The sequence below is a fragment of the Leuciscus leuciscus genome (genome assembly GCF_965113295.1).
Source record: "Leuciscus leuciscus genome assembly, chromosome: 7".
In the NCBI taxonomy this organism is placed as follows: Eukaryota; Metazoa; Chordata; class Actinopteri; order Cypriniformes; family Leuciscidae; genus Leuciscus; species Leuciscus leuciscus.
Window position 1 is genome coordinate 42,466,267 of NC_138731.1, and position 20,221 is coordinate 42,486,487.

At 37.3% G+C, this 20,221-nt stretch overlaps 1 protein-coding gene across 2 annotated transcripts in view; it reads left to right on the plus strand.

Moving 5' to 3' along the window:
• The window catches only part of LOC309502295 (potassium voltage-gated channel subfamily H member 7), a 112,665-nt gene that overhangs the window by 73,923 nt on the left and 18,521 nt on the right, over nucleotides 1–20,221 (plus strand). For both annotated transcript variants that reach the window (XM_082174621.1, XM_082174622.1), the window contains exons 8-11: nucleotides 3,344–3,544; nucleotides 8,214–8,468; nucleotides 17,690–17,895; nucleotides 17,990–18,074. In XM_082174621.1, the coding sequence (XP_082030747.1) occupies nucleotides 3,344–3,544; nucleotides 8,214–8,468; nucleotides 17,690–17,895; nucleotides 17,990–18,074 (747 nt within the window). The remainder of the gene's footprint in view (nucleotides 1–3,343; nucleotides 3,545–8,213; nucleotides 8,469–17,689; nucleotides 17,896–17,989; nucleotides 18,075–20,221) is intronic.

Consider the following 20,221-nt stretch of genomic DNA (forward strand, 5'->3'; position numbering starts at 1 on the left):
TGCAATGAATTTGAAATGACTCAGGTATCTGTAAACAATTCATACTGACATATTTAATCTCTGTTTCAATCTAGCAGATTAATCCTAATACTATTTCAAATCAATATGTTTATTGTCTTTTCAAGACCACATGACATAATCTTTAATCCATGTCTGTTAGTGTTTAGCCCAGCTAGTGCACTGATAAATGTTGACAAAAGTACATTTTAGGATATACATTTACAGTAAAACTACTGATGAAAAATACTGATGACTCATCCTGCACTCAGGGACAGACAGTGGTGTAAAGCATTTGTGTAAATGTAGGCAGTTACTGTACTTAAAGGGATACTCCACTTTTTTGGAAATAGGCTCATTTTACAACTCCCCTAGAGTTAAACAATTGAGTCTTACCATTTTCGAATCCATTCAGCCGATCTCCGGGTCTGGCGGTACCACTTTTAGCATAGCTTAGCATAGATCATTGAATCGGACAGGACCAATAGCATCTCTCTCAAAAAAATGACCAAAGAGTTTCGATATTTTTCCTATTTAAAACTTGACTCTTCTGTAGTTACATCGTGTACTAAGACCGACGGAAAATGTGAAGTTGCGATTTTCTAGGCTGATATGGCTAGGAACTATACTCTCATTCCTGCGTAATAATCAAGAAACTTTGCTGTCGTACCATGAGTCCAGCAGGCGTAATGATATGACGCAGCGCCTGAAAATAGTCCCCAGCTCGGTAACTTCCAACGTGACCGGGACTAAGTTTGTCTAACCTATTAGACCTATTTTCAGGCGCTGCCTCATATCATTATCATTACATATTATCATTACATTATCATATCATATCAGCCCAGAAAATCACAACTTCACATTTTCCGTCGGTCTTAGTACACGATGTAACTACAGAAGAGTTAAGTTTTAAATAGGAAAAATATTGAAACTCTTTGGTCATTTTTTTGAGAGAGATGCTAATGGTCCTGTCCGATTCAATGATCTATGCTAAGCTATGCTAAAAGTGGTACCGCCAGACCCGGAGATCGGCTGAATGGATTCGAAAACGGTAAAACTCAACTCTAGGGGAGTTGTAAAATGAGCCTATTTCCAAAAAAAGTGGAGTATCCCTTTAAAGGGATAGTTCACCCCCAAAAAAATGCAAATTCTGTCATTTCTTACCCACCCTCATATGGGGCGCCATTTGTAAAGTGTCTCATGCTGAAAATAACAGCAACATTTTGTCACATTTAGCTTCAAACAATGTTGTATTTAACTGGTATGAATTTTTGACGGTCACTTTTTACCACATTTACAACAATATTTGTCAACTTAGAGATATTTTAAATAGTTAAATCTAAATATTAAATGTTACACCTAAATGTTAAATGTTAAATGCTAAATCTAAATCTAAATGTTAAATCTAAATCTAAATGTTAAATCTAAATGTTAAATCTAAATCTAAATCTAAATGTTAAATCTAAATATTAAATCTAAATTTAAATGTTAAATCTAAATGTTAAATCTAAATCTAGATGTTAAATCTAAATCTAAATGTTGAATCTAAATCTAAATGTTAAATCTAAATCTAAATATTGAATCTAAATGTTTAGGGTGAAACTAAATATTTAACTAATATGCAAAATCAAAATGCCGGTAACCGGAAGTGCCAAAATAAAAGCTCGAGGAGGTCAGTGTGTGTTTATAGCATGGTTTATAGTGTCAAATAACGAATAAAAACCATCTAATCCGAGGAAATGGACTCTTGGACATGGATTATCGTGATAATAACTACCTAAAATAATAAACACATTTGGAGAAACTGTATTTGAAGAGTAGGCTAGCGTCACTTTTATGAAAAGTGCGGGACTTATGACCTGCAGCCATAATAGCCAGCCACGAGGGGGCTCACTTTGACTGAATGTCATGTCATCACTCTCATCACGAAACTCTACAGTTTCTCCAAACGTGTTTATTATTTTAGGTAGTTATTATCGTTATATTATAGTTATTATTATGAGATGGTTTTTATTCGTTATTTGACACTATAAACCATGCTATAAACACACACTCGAGCTTTTATTTTGGCACTTCCGGTTACCGGCATTTTGAATTTGCATATTAGTTAAATATTTAGTTTCACCCGAAACATTTAGATTCAACATTTAGATTTAGATTTAACATTTAGATTTAGATTTAACATTTAGATTTAACATTTAGATTTAACATTTAGATTTAACATTTAGATTTAGATTTAGATTTAACATTTAGATTTAGATTTAACATTTAGATTTAACGTTTAGATTTAACATTTAGATTTAGATTTAACATTTAGATTTAACATTTAGATTTAACATTTAGATTTAGATTTAACATTTAGATTTAGATTTAACATTTAGATTTAGCATTTAGGTGTAACATTTAATATTTAGATTTAACTATTTAAAATATCTCTAAGTTGACAAATATTGTTGTAAATGTGGTAAAAAGTGACCATCAAAAATTCATACCAGTTTTTTAAACATTGTTTGAAGCTAAATGTGACAAAATGTTGCTGTTATTTTCAGCGTGAGCCGCTTTACAAACGGCGCCCCATACCCTCAAGTTGTTTCAAACCTGTATAAATTTCTTTCTTCTGCTGAACACAAAAGAAGATATTTTGAAGTCAATACTGACATGTAACAAAATATCTTCTTTTGTGTTCAGCAGAATAAAGAAAGTCATACAGGTTTGAAACAACTTGAGGATGATGACAGAATTTTCTTCTTTTTTTTGGGGTGAACTTTCCCTTTAAGTATCATTTTGGCTACGTTGTACTTTGAGCATCAAAGGTATTAGCAACTTTTACTCTCTGCTTGACTACATTTTTAAATAAGTATGTATTACACCAGTACATTTACTCATTGCATTTTGCATAGCACCTAACTTTTCCTGCAGCAGTTTATTTCTGCTACAAAAGAAGTTGTATCGCCATCTACAGGGCATTGGAGGCACTATACCGTGTGTGTTTCACCCTCGCTCACCCAAATTTGCCTACAGGGCTACTTTACGTGAACGCGAGTGCATTAGCAAGTTTTGCTGAATCGCAGGTGTTTCATATATGAGATGAAGACATGGTGATGAGGCTGAAACCAGCACGTCCAGTGCAAGTGTTTAAAGATAAGACCTTGAAAAACCAGTCCAAAGTCAAAAATCTATCCCATCATCCCTCAGTGGACAGCACAGTTAAAAACACAGCTATTGAATCAGAACACATCAAGCATAATAATGTTAATAATATATAAAGAAACACTAAAATTGGCCTTGCAAAATGTAACCTTGCATTTGCAATTTCACCCATGTGACCCTGCCTTGTCTTCTCCAGCTTTGATGTACGCCAGCATTTTTGGGAACGTTTCTGCCATCATCCAGCGGCTGTATTCGGGGACGGCTCGCTACCACATGCAGATGCTCCGTGTGAAAGAGTTCATCCGGTTCCACCAGATCCCAAACCCGCTCAGGCAGAGACTGGAGGAGTACTTCCAGCACTCGTGGACCTACACCAACGGCATCGACCTGAACACGGTGCGTTTGATACATCCTGATCTAGTTATTCAACTATTTTAGCCATGATATTTTCATTGTATGCGTTTTCAAACCTTTATTTAAGATTCGCTAAGACACACTCAAAAAATGCTGGATGGTTTCAACTCATGTTTGGGTCAAATATGGACAAACCCAACAGTTGGTTTAAATTTTTATTGACCAAAACATAAGTTGAAACGAGCGCTTTTTCTCTGAACTTTCTGCATTGCATGTGCACCACAAGTACCGGATGCATGTAGGTTTATTTTATGGCAGCGGCTATTTGCACTAAGCGCACAAAATACAATAAGTACAAATTGCAATAACTGCTATTTACACTACATTTAAATAGAAATAGATTATATTTACACTGTAAAAATAGCAGCATTTTCTTTGCAATATGTGTAAATGGTAGTTAGATGCTTTTTATACTTATAGTGGCAGAAACTATTTGCACTAAACGATATGCAATAATAACAGTGTAAATTATTAAATGCATTAAATTATTAAATGGATGCCAACTTATTGGCAAAATAAAGCCCTCCCTTCGCCTACCCCTATCTGACACGTTAGACACTTTATTTCCACTTTTCAAACTTTCACAAACAAATGCCTTTCAAATCTGATATTTGTTGGGAAAAGGGAGTAGAGCGAGTTCGGCAAAAGGCGGATTCGAACTCGGGTTGAATTGCGTCAAAACTTGCTGCCATGCACCTCACCCCTACACTTCAACTGTTGTTGACAAATCACCGTCTTCTGTCATTCTGTCTGGCCCAACCAGACGTCAGTGGGCGGAGTTAGTGTAAATAGCCTCTGCCAACACTTAGTGTAAATCGACACTCTGTTATTTTATTTCCGTTGCTCATTGAAGTTGGTTTGTTTAAAGGCACACTATTAAAGATTTGTACCGTAATATAACAGCTTCGAAATCATTTTGATGGTAAACGAACTCGTCGTAGGGCGAATCATCCCGATGGCAAAACCAGCAAGGCAAGTTTGAGAGGTGGCGCCCCGACAAAACTCACAAGAATCACGACTTGCTTTACGGCACGACGTCACATACATCAACAACATATGAAGAAGCCTCTGTGGAGACACTAGCACGCATTTCAGACGTGAATCATGGCAGAGTCGACGAAGAAAGCGCGGTCGAAAGAGTGCAGAGACGGCTCTGCGTGAGTGGTATTTACCACAGTAACGTTAAATACAAGTACTCCAAAGTGACTCTAGGGGGCGCTGTTTGAGGAAAACAGAAACTGCATAGTGTGCCTTTAACAAGTAACACTGTTGATAGAAGAACGTTAGTGGAAGTTCCACCTTGGAGGTTTCAATAAAGCCCAGCGTTTAGTTGATCCTGATAAGCGCTCATTGTCACAGTTGAAAACACGTCGGCTTTCTTCTTCCATAAGGGGGTTTGGCATCACGAATGCTTTATTTCCAGTCAGACCTTTATAGAATGCGACACACTTCTCCTGGAAATCCTGTAGAATTCAACCAATCAGATCCTGAAGTGTTTCCAATTTTGTGTGCCATACTTATCAGACGTTCAGCCAACGATCCGAAGCAGAGACTAGGGGACTTCAAGTAAATATTTTATGTCAAACGGGTTCAGCTGACGAATAAGTGTGTGTATCCCTGTGCTAAGTCATGTTTGTTGGCACAATTCAGCCAAAAATGAAAAAAACTTTAATCATATACTCACCTTCACGTTCCTTATTTTTTCTGTGGAACGCAAAAGCTCTAAAAAAGACGAAAAAGCACCAAATGAGAATAATTAAAGTAGTTAATTCAACTTGTGCGCTGTATTCCAAATCTTCTGAAGAAATATGATCATTTTCCACCAGGAAAAAGAGCTAAATTAAAGTTGTTATTCACTGAAAATGACCTGTAAAATACAGAATAGAGCAAAATTTAAAAAGTTCTCATTTTGTGTTCCTCAAAAAAAGAAAATATGTGTTTGGAATACAAGGGTGACTAAATAATAAGTAAACAATGGCAGACGTTTCATTTTTGGCTGAGCTATTCCTATAAATGATCTCTGAAATGCAATCTGAACATGTGATCACAGTATGAAAGTGTGAGTTTATGTACTGAAAGCAACACCTGTCTCTCTCCATGTCTGCCTCGTGTGAAATGGATCGACCTCGCCGCCCTGGGAAGAGCAGGAGGTATTTATATAAACGCATCTTCATTCATGTCTTAGCTCTCATACACATCCATAATAGTAAGAATAATCATTATAATAATAATAATAATAATGACAAAATAAAAAGTGCATCAAAATCATATATACTTGCATATACATATTACATGCTAGCATGATTTAGCATATATTAGATGGGCGTCTATCGTAGCCATTCTATTTTAGACGAGACTTGGAGATTAAAAGTCGCACTTGTTAAAGCAAGTCTGCATGTTGCTAAGAAACTGAATCATTTTTGTTGGCTATTATTGAACCCTCATTATTTCCTCTCTTTTAATTTATAATTGCACTGCTAGTGTGTACACAGTAGTTGGCACTTGCATCATTTTTTCACTTTCACTTAATCTGTCTTGGTTAAAGTCTCTTTCCTGCCACTTTAGCTGTATTAATACTTTGGCAGAAACATCATAATGCAAAATTTCATTAGCAGTGGAAAAAAACTCTCAACACCAGGACTCCAAAAACAAAACCTAGTGAACTGTCGCTTTAAGGCATCATGGAAGTGCTTTAGTCTTGAAGGCTGCATCACATTACATATTTCACAATATTACTGTTTTTACTTTTGATCAGATAAATGCAGTTTAAGAGACTTCCTTCAAAATTACGAAATAATCTTAGCAACCCCAAACTTTAGAACAGTAATAAGTCTTGTTTTTAAATTGTACTTAACATTTGTGAGTGTTATTATTATTATTATAAGAGTACTGTATTGTTAGTGCCAAACAACAGTTCACTGAAATTTCAGTTAGGATTAGGTATCGTTTGCATTTGAACTATTCTGCTAATCGATGCCTAATTTCAATTCCAATAAGGTAAAAAAAAAAAAAAAAAACGTAGATATCATTCACATTTATTCGAAGTCTTACTCTAAAACATTTGATTTTAGCTGAATACCATGAACAAAAATCAACAGGCTAAAGAACACTTACACAAGAAACTTTTGCCTTTGGTTTAAAAATACCATAGCAAAAACAACTAGCCTAACTAATATACATTTCAAGCATTATTAAAGAAAAGTAAACACTCACAAAAAATAAACAAATTAGCAATTGCTCAAATAAACACAGCTAAACAAACATACGATTGTGTGATTTTCAGGTATTAAGGTACAGAAACTGTAATCAAATGTAAAGTAATACAGCATTTTATAAAATAAAACAATATACATTACAAATATATTTACAAAAGTTATTCAGTGTGATTTTCTTTTTTGATTAACGTCATTATAGAGACGGCAGCAGGAATATTAGGCTACTGTCACTTTAAGAGCTGCACGGATCCAATAAACTGTTACACGTGTTTTCTTTCTCAACTGTTTACATTCACTTAAGACAATCGACTGTTTATGAGGATATTTTGACAGTATTTTGTGTGTATTTGTCCGTTCAAGTGCAAAAAGACGCAGAAGAGAACTCAGTTCAGTGTCACGCACTAGTCGGTATGAGAAGCGGCTTTCTGTGTGCAAGTTTTGGATGTGTGCGCAGCAGAAGAAAACAGCGCGTGGGTCTTCTTGCACTTGAATGGTTTAAAGTCCTATTAAAATGCACACAAAGAAATTAATAAGAGGAATCGATATTTTAAAGGGGTGGTTAATTATGATTTCACTTTTCTAACTTTAGTTAGTGTGTAATGTTGCTGTTTGAGCATAAACAACATCTGCAAAGTTACAACGCTCAACGTTCAAAGCAAAGGGAGATTTTTGCATTTAAAGAAATCGCATTTTAAGGACTACAACAAACGGCTGGTAGAGACTACACCACATTCCTCCTGGGTTAGTGACATCACCAACCCTAGAATTTACATAAACCCCGCCCCCGGGGACGCGATTTATAGATTATCATGACAGAATATGCTAATCAATGACTAGAAGATAACTACACATAAGCAACATAAATTCATCAACTAGCCATTCAGAAATGTCCTGTTGCTTCTACATGTTGTCACTTCTTCTCGAGTCTCTCCATCATTGTCTGACTCCGGTTTGAACATAAAAGGATTAAAAAAATTGAATTTTTTTTGTGCATGTCTGTGTGAGTGCAAGCTGTTGAAGCTCCGCCCCCCTGTGCCGGGAGCAGCAGCTCATTTGCATTTAAAGGGACAGACACAAAACAGTGCGTTTTTGCTCACCCACAAAAAGTGACAATTTTAACATGCTATATAAAAATATCTGTGGGGTATTTTGAGCTAAAACTTCACATACACACTCTGGGGACATCAGAGACTTATTTTACATCTTGTGAAAAGGGCATTATACCACCCCTTTAATTTTATAACAAGTATCCGATTTTCGAAATTCCAACCCTAGTCAGGACGCTGCCTGTGTACGAGTTACAGAGCCTATTAACACCACAGAATAACAAACAGTGTAATTGAAGATAATGTCTGCACTAATGTTTTGCCTTTAATCTTCAGTGATGGATCTGATAGAGTTGAGTATTTTTTTCACCTCATTCTCACATCTCTCTGCAGGTCTTAAAGGGCTTTCCTGAGTGTTTGCAGGCAGATATTTGTCTCCATCTGAACCAAAGTCTCCTTCAGGGATGTAAGGCATTCCAGGGTGCGACTCAAGGGTGTCTGCGTGCTCTCGCCATGCGCTTCAAAACCACGCACGCCCCTCCTGGAGACACACTCGTGCACTGTGGAGACGTTCTCACCGCGCTCTACTTCCTGTCTCGAGGATCCATTGAGATCCTCAAGGACGACATAGTGGTGGCCATTCTGGGTAAGAGCTCACAAGCTTCTTTTGAAGGAAGCACTAATGAAAAGTGACAACAAATCCATAATATATGAAAAACATGAATATATAAAATGAATAAATTAAAATATTACTATAAAATTACACACACATATTATATTATTTGTGTGTTTGCCTATATACATATATTATATGTGTGCGTATATATATGAAGAGTTCAGATGCAAAAGCCTCTAAATGCCATTTGAAATTTTCTTATAGAATGATCATTTTTATCAAGCTTGTATATTTAAGTTCAGTAATTTCACTTAAATGATAATTAATAGATAATCTTCATTGCCATTTAAGTGAAATTATTGATTTTAAGTATACGAGCTTGATAAAAATGATCATTCTATACGAAAATTTCACATGGCATTTAGAGGCTTTTGCATCTGAACTCTTCATATATATATATATATATATATACACACAATTCATTACATTTTATGTAGCGCTTTTCTCTGCACTCAAAGCGCTATACATAAGCACCACCAATGTGCAGCATTTACCTGGATGATACGACGGCAGCCATATTGCGCCAGAACGCCCACCAAACACCAGCTTACTGGTGGAGAGGAGACAGAGTAATGAAGCCTATCAGTGTATATGGGGATGATTAGGAGGATGATGGACAGAGGCCACTGCAAATTTGGCTAGGATGGGATTTTTAATGACCACAGAGAGTCAGGACCTCGGTTTAACGTCTCATCTGAATGATGGTGCTTGTTACAGTATAGTGTCCCCGTCACTATACTAGGGCATTAGGATCCACACAGACCACAGGGTGAGCGCCCCCTACTGGCCTCACTAACACCTCTTCCAGCAGCAACCTGGTTTTCCCAGGAGTCTCCCATCCAGGTACTGACCACCAGACACAGTAATGCTTAGCTTCAGTGGGCAATATATATATATATATATATATATATATATATATATATATATATATATATATATATATATATATATGCACACACCCGTAAGATGCTCACCAGTGCTGCATTTATTTGATCAAAAATACAATAAAAACAGTAATATTGTGAAATATTATTACAATTTAAAAGAACTGTTTTCTATTTGAATAATTTTTCAAATGTAATTTATTCCTGTGATCAAAGCTGAATTTTCAGCATCATTACTCCAGTCTTCAGTGTCACATGATCCTTCAGAAATCATTCTAATATATTGATTTGCTGCTCAACAGACATTTCTGATTATTATCAATGTTGAAAATAGTTTCATATTTTTGTGCAAACCATAATACATTATTTGATGAATAGAAAGTTCAAAAGAACAGCATTTATTTAAAATATAAATATTTTAGAACATTATAAATGCTTTACTGTCATTATTGATTAATTGAATGCATCATTGCTGAATAAAATAATTTTAATTTTAATAATTTTAATATTAAATTTTAATAATAATAATATTAATTTCTTTAAAAATATATATTAAAAAAATCTTACTGACCCACAAACTTTTCAAATGTTAGTTTATAAAAAATATAATGACTATTACTCAGTGGCGTTTAGAAGGACATTTTGAGATTAGACCTCTTGGTACTTCAATAACCCTGCTCTAGATATTTAATTAAGGAATCACTTTTTCACTTATAAATGACTATTTTAATCAAGGGTAGACTATTTTTAAAATCTTGCATAAGAATATATGTCATTGTCTCATTATTTCTCACTGTGCTCTTGTGATCGATGTTTTAGAGAAAGCCGATAATGCAATAGTTTGAGTTGTGTGTGAGCGAGTGTGTTGTTTACCGATGCGGTGGTTAGCAACGAGAGCGAGAGAGAGAGAGAGGGCACACGCTGTATCTCCCACTGGGTAGATGTGCCATTGTCCCTACAAGCTTTAACACACAGCAGAGAGCCCAGGTGCCCAGGGTGCCGTTTGCTACGTCTACAAATCAAAAGGCACAGTTATTGTTCTCTCAGAAAATGTCAAACAGATGAGCATATTCTGGAAACAAGCCTGTCTTTCCTTTTCAGGTTTTTTTGCATTGTGTTCCACTCTGTTTCTAGAACCGTGTCTGATAAGAAGAGGCTTCTGACATTTCTATTAAGTGGCTCCTGCTGGATGTGTTTGGCATCTTCAAAGTGACAGGAGAGAGAGAGAGAGAGAGAGAGAGAGAGAGAGAGAGAGAGAGAGAGAGAGAGAGAGAGAGAGAGAGAGAGAGAGAGAGAGAGAGAGAGAGAGAGAGAGAGAGAGAGAGAGAGAGAGAGAGAGAGAGAGAGAGAGAGAGAGAGAGAGAGAGAGAGAGAGAGAGAGAGAGAGAGAGAGATTGCACGTGAGGGAACGAACAAAAGAAAGAAACTGTAGATCTTGTCTGATCTGAATGGTAGTGATTGACACATGAGTTTTTTAATGGCAGATGCTAATACTGATAACTAGATTATGGCTGATATACAATTCATTTAAACCACATGAGATGCACAAATATATACTTTACCATTCAAAGGTTTTATACATCAAAAGTGATGGTAAAGAAGACATTTAAAACGTTATAAAAGAATTTTATTTTAAATAAATGCTGTTCTTTTGAACATTCTACTCATCAAAGAATCATGAATCATAATTATTGGTAATAATAATAAATGTTTCTTGAGCATCAAATCATCATATTAGAATGATTTCTGAAGGATCATGTGACACTGAAGACTGGAGTAATGATGCTGAAAATTCAGCTCTGATCACAGAAATATATTTCATTTGAAAATATATTTACATAGAAGAGAGTTATTTTAAATTGTAATAATATTTCACAATATTACTGTTTTTACTGTATTTTTTATCGGACAAATGCAGTCTTGGTGAGAGACTTCTTTCAAAAACATTTTAAAAACGTTGAAATAAATATGCCTAATTAAAAAAAAAAATTACGCATTATTGAAATTCACTAGAATATTTGAAATCAGAAACTGTGCATTAACCCATTAATCGTTCCATCACTATTGACTACTTAAACACAGCAAAGTTTTATAAAAAATATGGATTTGTGCGTCAAGTGATGGGGGAGGGGAGTGAAATTATATTTATATCGTCTTGCTATAAATGTCATTTTCTTTACATTTTCTTTACATTTAAAAAAGAGCTAGCTCAGGAAGAAAAAAAACAATCCTTGCGAGGAGATCCCCAGACCGATACAATTTAGTGTTCCTCCTTTATTTTAAAACCCACCAGACGCCACTGCAGGGTGTACTCACACTAGCCAGTTTGAACCGTGCCCGAGTGCGTTTGACCACCAAAGCGCGGTTCGTTTGACTAGTGTGAGTGCTCCGAACCGTGCCCGGGCGCGGCTCGATTAGCCGGCCCTGGCCCGCTTGGAAGAGGTGGGCCAGAGCACGGTTCAGTTGGACTCGGGCGCGGTTCGCATGCAGTGTGAGCGCTAACCGTGCTGGACTCCATTGTGTTCAGTGAGAGCGCCGCTCTTCCTGTTTATCCCGAAACCGTCGCACCATAATGAAGTAAGCGTGCTCCGGCACGAATGCTGAAACCCTATGTGAGTGCAGGCCAGAGGGGGAGTGGGGAGTGGGGAGGGGGGACAATCGTACTCGGGCCCGGTTCATGGCAACCGTGCCTAGTGTGAGTACACGCTTGTGTTCTGAAAGCGAACCCTTAGTGTTGTGTAATATCGGAGCGATACATGTGCAGTTAATGGGATACTTCACCGTTTTTTCATATTAAACCATGTTATTCCCTTAACTAAGACGAGTTGATACATACCTCTCTCGTCTCAGTGCGTGCACTCAATCTCTCTGGCGCACGGTTAGTTAGAAGCGACCAAACACATTTTCTAAGCGGGTTAAAAGGATAACTATAATGTATGGCAGAATAGCACTTGGAAGCACTTCGACTCGGCGCAGTAAATATCATCACTCCTGAAAAATCCTCTCCCTCTCTCCCTCTCACTTCTGTCATTAGAACCAACGTGTCTTTTTACTGCGCCGAGTCGAAGCGCTCCCGAGTCCCAAGTGCTATTCCGCCATACATTATAGTTATCCCTTTTACCCGCTTAGAAAAGCGCCACGTTTTATTTTGTGTCACCGTACTTGGTCGTGTAACTACTCGTGTAACTGTATTTAAATAGGGAAAACGTGGAGGTGTTTGGTCGCTTCTAACTTCATCTCTGTTTGGATCCTAATGAATGAACTGGGCTAAGCTAAGTGCTATCAAAGTGTCGCCGCACGCCAGAGCGATTGAGTGCGCGCACTGAGACGAGAGAGAGGTATGTATCAACTCGTCTTAGTTAAGGGAATAACAGTTTAATATGAAAAAACGGTGAAGTATCCCTTTAATGGCAACAATACTTAGCCAGCACTTTTGATGCCAGAGAGCCGGCGTGTGACTGACAGGTCTCCTTAACTTCAACACAGTTTAAAAGCTCTGTTTTTTCATCAGATGAATATTTGGTGACATAATAGGGTCAAAACAGTGCAGTGCAGACGGCCACGGTGAAAAGTTCTCAAACCTAAGCACCAAAGTGACTCTTTATGCTGAAATGCTGCCAGTAGAGCTGAACTCGTGTTGAACCCTGAGCCTTCATTTAAAGGGATATTTCACCGCTGGAAAGATGAATGTGTATGTAAATTGGGTCATTTATGTAGTAGAAATGTGAAATTATTTTAGAAGTTGGAGCCTTCTAGACTGAGAAAAGCCAGAAAATTTATTTTTTGGCTCATGTGGATGAAAGACAACAACTCCCAGAATGCACTTGCGTCGCTGCTCTGCGAGGACACTCCCAAGCCACGCCCACCGGTTACAGAGGACAGTATCGTAAGAAATGATACAGCTAGGCTACTAGTCGACTCGAAACTGAAAAGACGGCGTTTTATCGTGAGATCCCCCTATGGGCGGGTTGAACACATACGGGACGAGCTCCTCCTACTGGCTGGAGTCTCTCGCCTCTGGACAAAAAAGCCTCTGATGACGATAAATGACGATTTTTGCGTCATCTGAGTTTTTTTTCCAGACACACAATACAGAAATCTCTCGTCTCAGAGGGACATGAGGGAGGGAAGCACGGTCACTCGAAAATACTACCGGGTTTCTACTGATACAAAGCTAATCGGTGAAGTATCCCTTTAATAATGTTCTTTGGATCCATTAAGAAGAGAAAGTGCTTCTCATCCCTCCTGTGCTCCACTGGAAGACCCACAATGCTTCACTTCTGCTGCTTCTTCATGGTGAGATTTAGAAAGGTGTCAGATCCCTTATGAACAGCCGTGTCAGGCATTTTAGCCAATTGAGTTTAATGTCACCTGCAGCTCAGTCACGTCTCTCTCATTTAAAGCAGAATCACTCGGTGGGCCTGACATTTACCCGGGAAGCGGCCCAGCTGAGAGCCCGCTGATTTTTTAGATAAACTGTAACTTGAATGGACTTTGGTGCAGGACGTTTGTGCCATTTTATAAAACATAAGAGACAATGGTAAGGAAAGATGTATAATTAAAAATAAAATACATTTGCACTTCCTGAACAAGCAGTGCTTGTAAAGGTAAAGGTTGAGATACATTACTGTTCAAAAGTTTATTTTTATTTTTTAAAGGAACTTTTTTTTTTTTTTTTTTTTTAGCAAGGTGTATTAAAATTGATCAAAAGTGACAGTAAAGTCATTTATGTTTCAAAAGATTTGTATTTTTTAACTTACTATTCATCAAAGAATCCTGAATAGAAAGTACCACAGTTTCCACAAAAACAGCAGCAAAAACTGTTTTGAACATTGATAATAATCATAAATGTTTCTTGAGCATCAAATCATCATATTAGAATGATTTCTGAAGGATCATGTGACACTGAAGACTGGAGTAATGATGCTGAAAATACAGCTTTGATCACAGGAATAAATTACATTTAAATATATATTCAAATAGAAAACAGTTCTTTTAAATTGTAATAATATTTCACAATATTACTGTTTTTACTGTAAATTTTTTTTGATCAGATAAATGCCGCATTGGTGAGCATAAGAGACTTTAAAAACATTTTAAAATCCTACCAACCTCAAACTTTTGAAAGTCAGTGCAAGTTTAGGTTTAGTTTATCACATCTGTCATATCGCTCAGCGCACGTCTTGTTTTCAACTGCACACCGGAATCAATAGTGGAAAGACGGCTATAAATTATTAAATACATGCAAGGAAGGCAAGACTAATTACAATTCAGAATGCAAATAGAAGAAAGAAAGAAGACAGAAAAGGAGGGGTTTAAAGAGTCTGTTTCTTTTATCGGTAACACTTTATTTTACAGTGTCCTGGTTACATATATTACAAGTACTTACCGTAGTAATAACAGTAAATTATGCATTATTACATGCAACTAACCCTCAAACAAAACCTAATCCTACCCTAACCCTATAGTAAGTACATGTAGTTGCTTAATATTACTCAGTACTTAAATATATAATTACACTGTAACAATGACACCTTAAAGGTAGGGTAGGTAATCATTTTTCTAAAAAAAAAACCATTCCAAATTTGTTTAAACTGTCTTTATATACCAATACATAATTAAAATGTAAGTACTCTGAAAAAGAAAATATAAAAATCGAGTGACTGTAGACCTTTTAATCTGCAATAAACACAGCTCATTATTTCCATTCACTCCACCCCCTCCCTTCTGAGCTCCTTCCAAAGCCACGCCCCCAAAACACATGAACGCGCGACGCCAAACGCTCAGCTGGAACAAGACGCATTTATTACCTGAGACGAGTGGAGAGGAAGGAGCGCAGTACATACAGTGACATCATGTCAGAATCACATGTAATAAAATACCTAACTTTATCACTATGAATATAAACAAATAAGATTTCTTTTAGTACTCACTATCAAGCTAGCATATCGATAATGGTAAAGTTTCATTCGGTAACGAGCTATATTTATAAGGCAAAACTAAAAACAGGTTGCATTGATACACGTTTTTCCATTACCATCAGTTACACTGTGATGAAGATGAATTTCGTGTAAGATTCATAACATATACGGTGTTTTGCATGTAAGAGTTTCCATGATGAAAACATTGTTGACTCTAATGAAGACTAACGTACACTCCGAGTCCGGAGACAAGTACCGCATCGTCGGCTCGAGGACAGGTCCGGGGTTGAGGGCGAAGCAGAGGAGGTCGTTCAAGAGCGCGGGCAGGGTCCGAGGAAGTAGTTTTTGCCTTGTTTGCCTTCGCTGACTGCATATGCAGGTGCTTTGAGCTGAATATTTCCGGGAACGGTGACATGTGATGAGTGCACGCCGGGCAGCGCGCGCAGTGGGGCTCGGGGCGGGCACGAGACATGAAGGCATCTGATTGGTTCTTTACATTCGCACCGAATGGCAGTGATTGGTCAGAGTTTTTACTGTCCTGCAGCTGCTACAGAGGTCTGATTTTTTTCATTCCTTTTTCTAAACACATAATGTATTGACTACTATCAGGATGGAAGGACCATTTCACCCAGTATAAAAAAAAGTGTTTCTGAACAGGATTACCTACCCTACCTTTAAAGGGATACTCCACTTTTTTTGGAAATAGGCTTATTTTACAACTCCCCCAGAGTTAAACAGTTGAGTTTTACCGTTTTCGAATCCATTCAGCCGAACTCCGGGTCTGGCGGTACCACTTTTAGCATAGCTTAGCATAGATCATTGAATCGGACAGGACCATTAGCATCTCTCTCAAAAAAATGACCAAAGAGTTTCGATATTTTTCATATTTAAAACTTGACTGTACTAAGACCGACGGAAAATGAAAAGTTGTGATTTTCTAGGCTGATATGGCTATGATATGACGCAGCACCTCAAAATAGGTCTAATAGGTTAGACAAACTTAGTCCCGGTCACGTTGGAAGTTACGAGCTGGGGACTATTTTCAGGCGCTGCGTCATATCATTACGCCTGCTGCACTCATGATACGTCAGCAAAGTTTCTTGATTATTACGCAGGAATGAGAGTATAGTTCCTAGCCATATCAGCCTAGAAAATCACAACTTCACATTTTCCGTCGGTCTTAGTACACGATGTAACTACAGAAGAGTCAAGTTTTAAATAGGAAAAATATCGAAACTCTTTGGTCATTTTTTTGAGAGAGATGCTAATGGTCCTGTCCGATTCAATGATCTATGCTAAGCTATGCTAAAAGTGGTACCGCCAGACCCGGAGATCGGCTGAATGGATTCGAAAACGGTAAAACTCAACTGTTTAACTCTGGGGGAGTTGTAAAATGAGCCTATTTCCAAAAAAAGTGGAGTATCCCTTTAAAATAAAGTGTAACCCTTTTATCAAACATTTCAGACACTGTGAGGAAAGAGCTGATGCTGCGATGTATATTATGAGATGAAAATAAAGTGTTTTTTGAGCTTGGATGCATGTAGATCTCAACAAAATAAGGAGCTTTTAAAATAGCATAAAAGTGGCACTTTAATTCAAAAGAGCAATTCAAATCCTTAAAGAAGATCTTTAAAGAAAGGCAAAAGAACAAACAGTTGTTATTCAGCGAGAGGTCGAGGGGAAAAGAACAGCATATACAGTACCTGACATCATCTGATTCATAATCTCCACAGACAGAGAGAGCGAGCGCTGGTAATCCACATGACCTAACCTGACCTTGCTTGTCCAGACACACTTACTGTATACACACACATTCAGCATCTGAAATCCCATGCAGACACAAGCATATAGATCAGTCTCAGACAGTAGTGCACATAAAAAAGGCAATGTGTGACCCTGGATCACGTCACCAGTCACGAGTCGCACGGGTTTATTTGTGGCAATAGCCAACAAAACATTGTATGGGTCAAAATTATCGAATTTTCTTTTATGCCAAAAATCATTAGGATATTAAGTAAAGATCATGTTCCATGAAGATATTTTGTCAATTTCCTAGCGTAAATATATAAAACATTTATTTTTGTGAGTGAATGCTGCACAATCATGAACATAAATGAACAACTTTAAAGGAGATTTTCTCAATATTTCGATTTTTTTGCACCCTCAGATTCCAGATTTTCTAATAGTTGTATCTCAACAAACTATTGTCCTATCCTAACAAACCATGCATCAATGGAAAGCTTATTTATTCAGCTTTCAGATGATGTATAAATCTCAATTTCTAAAAATTGACCCATGTGACTGGTTTTGTGGTCAGATATGTCTAAACATGTCATGCATCTGTGTTCTAGACAAACCTAACCTGAATGTGTGCTTTGTTCTCCAGGTAAGAATGATATATTTGGAGAGATGATCCACCTGTACGCCAAGCCGGGGAAGTCGAACGCTGACGTCCGAGCGCTCAGCTACTGCGACCTGCACACCATCCAGAGAGAAGAGTTGCTGGAGGTTTTAGACATGTATCCAGAGTTCGCAGACTATTTCCTCACCAATCTGGAGCTGACCTTTAACCTGCGGGATGAGACTTCAAAGGTACTTCCCATCGAAAGCAAGAAATACTATACTAAACATATGAACCCCAGAGATCATTATTGCGTGTTGTTGTTGGGCTCTTCTTCTTCTCCAGAGCATTTTTTCACAAGCCAGTGATTCAGACGGAGAGGATACGAAGAGTCGAAGGAAGATCTCCTTTAAACGTAAACCATCACAAGGTGAATATGATCCATTGATAATCTACATTGTTAAAAGCGCTATATAAATGAAGATGACTTGACTTGACTTGAATTACATTACACCATGCCACTGTTGCAGGAACTTAAGGGCAAAATGGTTAAAAATGTCACAGTTTGGTTTGTATCAGTAGCCGCGTTTCCATTACCCTTCAAATTGCGCAAATTGAAATTGCGAATTGCAAATACGCCCAATGGAAACACGTCAATTTCGCAAAAACTCCCATTTATCGCAAAAAAGTTTTTACGCTCGCATGAGGTGGTTTTTCAGGCAATTCGAAAAAGCTATATTTCACAAAACAGCAATGGAAACAGTTTTTGCGCATTTACAGGTCAGCTGACGTAGATGACGCGGTGTGATTGGACAGAATACGAGACAGAGTTCTTTATTGAATTCATAAAAGACAAAAGAATTACAGGAATACTGGATTCTAAACCTCAAAGAAATGCCACAATCAAGACCTCGAAGCAGAAATGAGTGAGAAACACCCAGAAACACCTCATATGAGCCTCTCTCAAGTATAAGAGTCTGTCCTTACCATTAATGCTTGGATAACACACATACGTCTCCTTTGATTAATAATAATGGCCAGTGCAGTGGCTGAGATGCATAAGCCTACCAACGTCCGTTGCTATGATTTTTGGAATGACTTATCACGAGAGGAAAAAATTTAGTTTTAGTTCCATAACATCGTTTTTTTCGACATTTAGAAAAAAATCGCAAGAGTTTTGCGCAAATCTGTAATGGAAACGCGCCTAGTTTCAGGGGTGCGTTTTCTCCCGTACAACAGTGTAACTCGCTGGTTAACTACCAGAGTATGAGGCATCTTTGAAGAAATCAACAAGCTAGTCATGACTATTTCCCCGAAACCGTATTGTTGTAAATTTGTTTGAGATCGAATTAATGTCAAATTATGGACATGGCATCAGAAAGACTAATTAAATTTTTTCCTCAGTAATTTTGCTTTATTTCAAGATTCAATCATAGCCTCGTTCTTACGTACTAGAGCACATATAGACATGCACACTCTTCAAAATGAAAGATGTATATATATAAAAACAGAGAGTTTTATTTGGCCGGACAGTATATATGTATATATACACACACACACACACACACACACACACACACATAAACACACTGCCCAGCCAAATAAAAATCGCTGTTTGGATTTAAATAGGCAAAATACTTTGAGTCTATGATTTGATCATTATTGCAGTGATTCTTATGTTTCTAACCCTAATTGATGGATTGTGTAGCTTTTCATTTCTTAAACAACCATGTAGGAAGACACATCATGGCCATATTCCAGGATGACAATGTCAAGATTAATCCGGCTCAAATTGTGAAAGAATGGTTGTGAGGGAGAATGAAGAATCATTTTCACACATGAATCGGCTCCTCTGAGTCCAGACTTTAAATTCACTGAAAGTCTTTGGGATGTGCTGGAGGAGACTTTACAGAGTGCTGGACTCTTGCATTGTCAATACAAAATCTTGACCAAAAATGTATGCGCCTCTTGATGGAAATAAAATTTATTTCCATCAAGAGGTGCATACATTTTTGGTCACGATCTTGATCACTCTGTAAAGTCTCCTCCAGCACGTTAAGTTGTATGTCTTGTTTAAGAGGCATCATTATAGTGTTATTATTGCAGAATAAACTCTTGTTTTACAGCTGTAATCATGATGAACATCCACGTCTCTGGCGAGCTCTTAAAACACCGTTGGGACATTTTAAAACACTTAACGTGGAAAAAACACTTAAATGCACAACTTCAACGACCAGGGAGAATCAAATTTATGGTCATAAAAATGATCTACTCCGTAGTCCAAGGAGAAAGTCAATATTTTTTAATGTGAAGCGTTTTTGACCTCATTGACTCCTATTACAGCTTAACGCTGCTTAATGTACTGAGACACTGACTGGAAAGAACATTCTGTTTTTGCACCTCAATGATTATAAAAACTCTCCATAGATGAGCCCATAATCTTACATCTTGTGTACTATAATAAAACATGTGCAGTGAAAAGGAACTGTGATGTTTAACAATGATTATGACATCACCCTTATGCTTGTAGACAGTGTTTATGATTTATGATCAAGCATTGAGAGAAATTCTGTTATT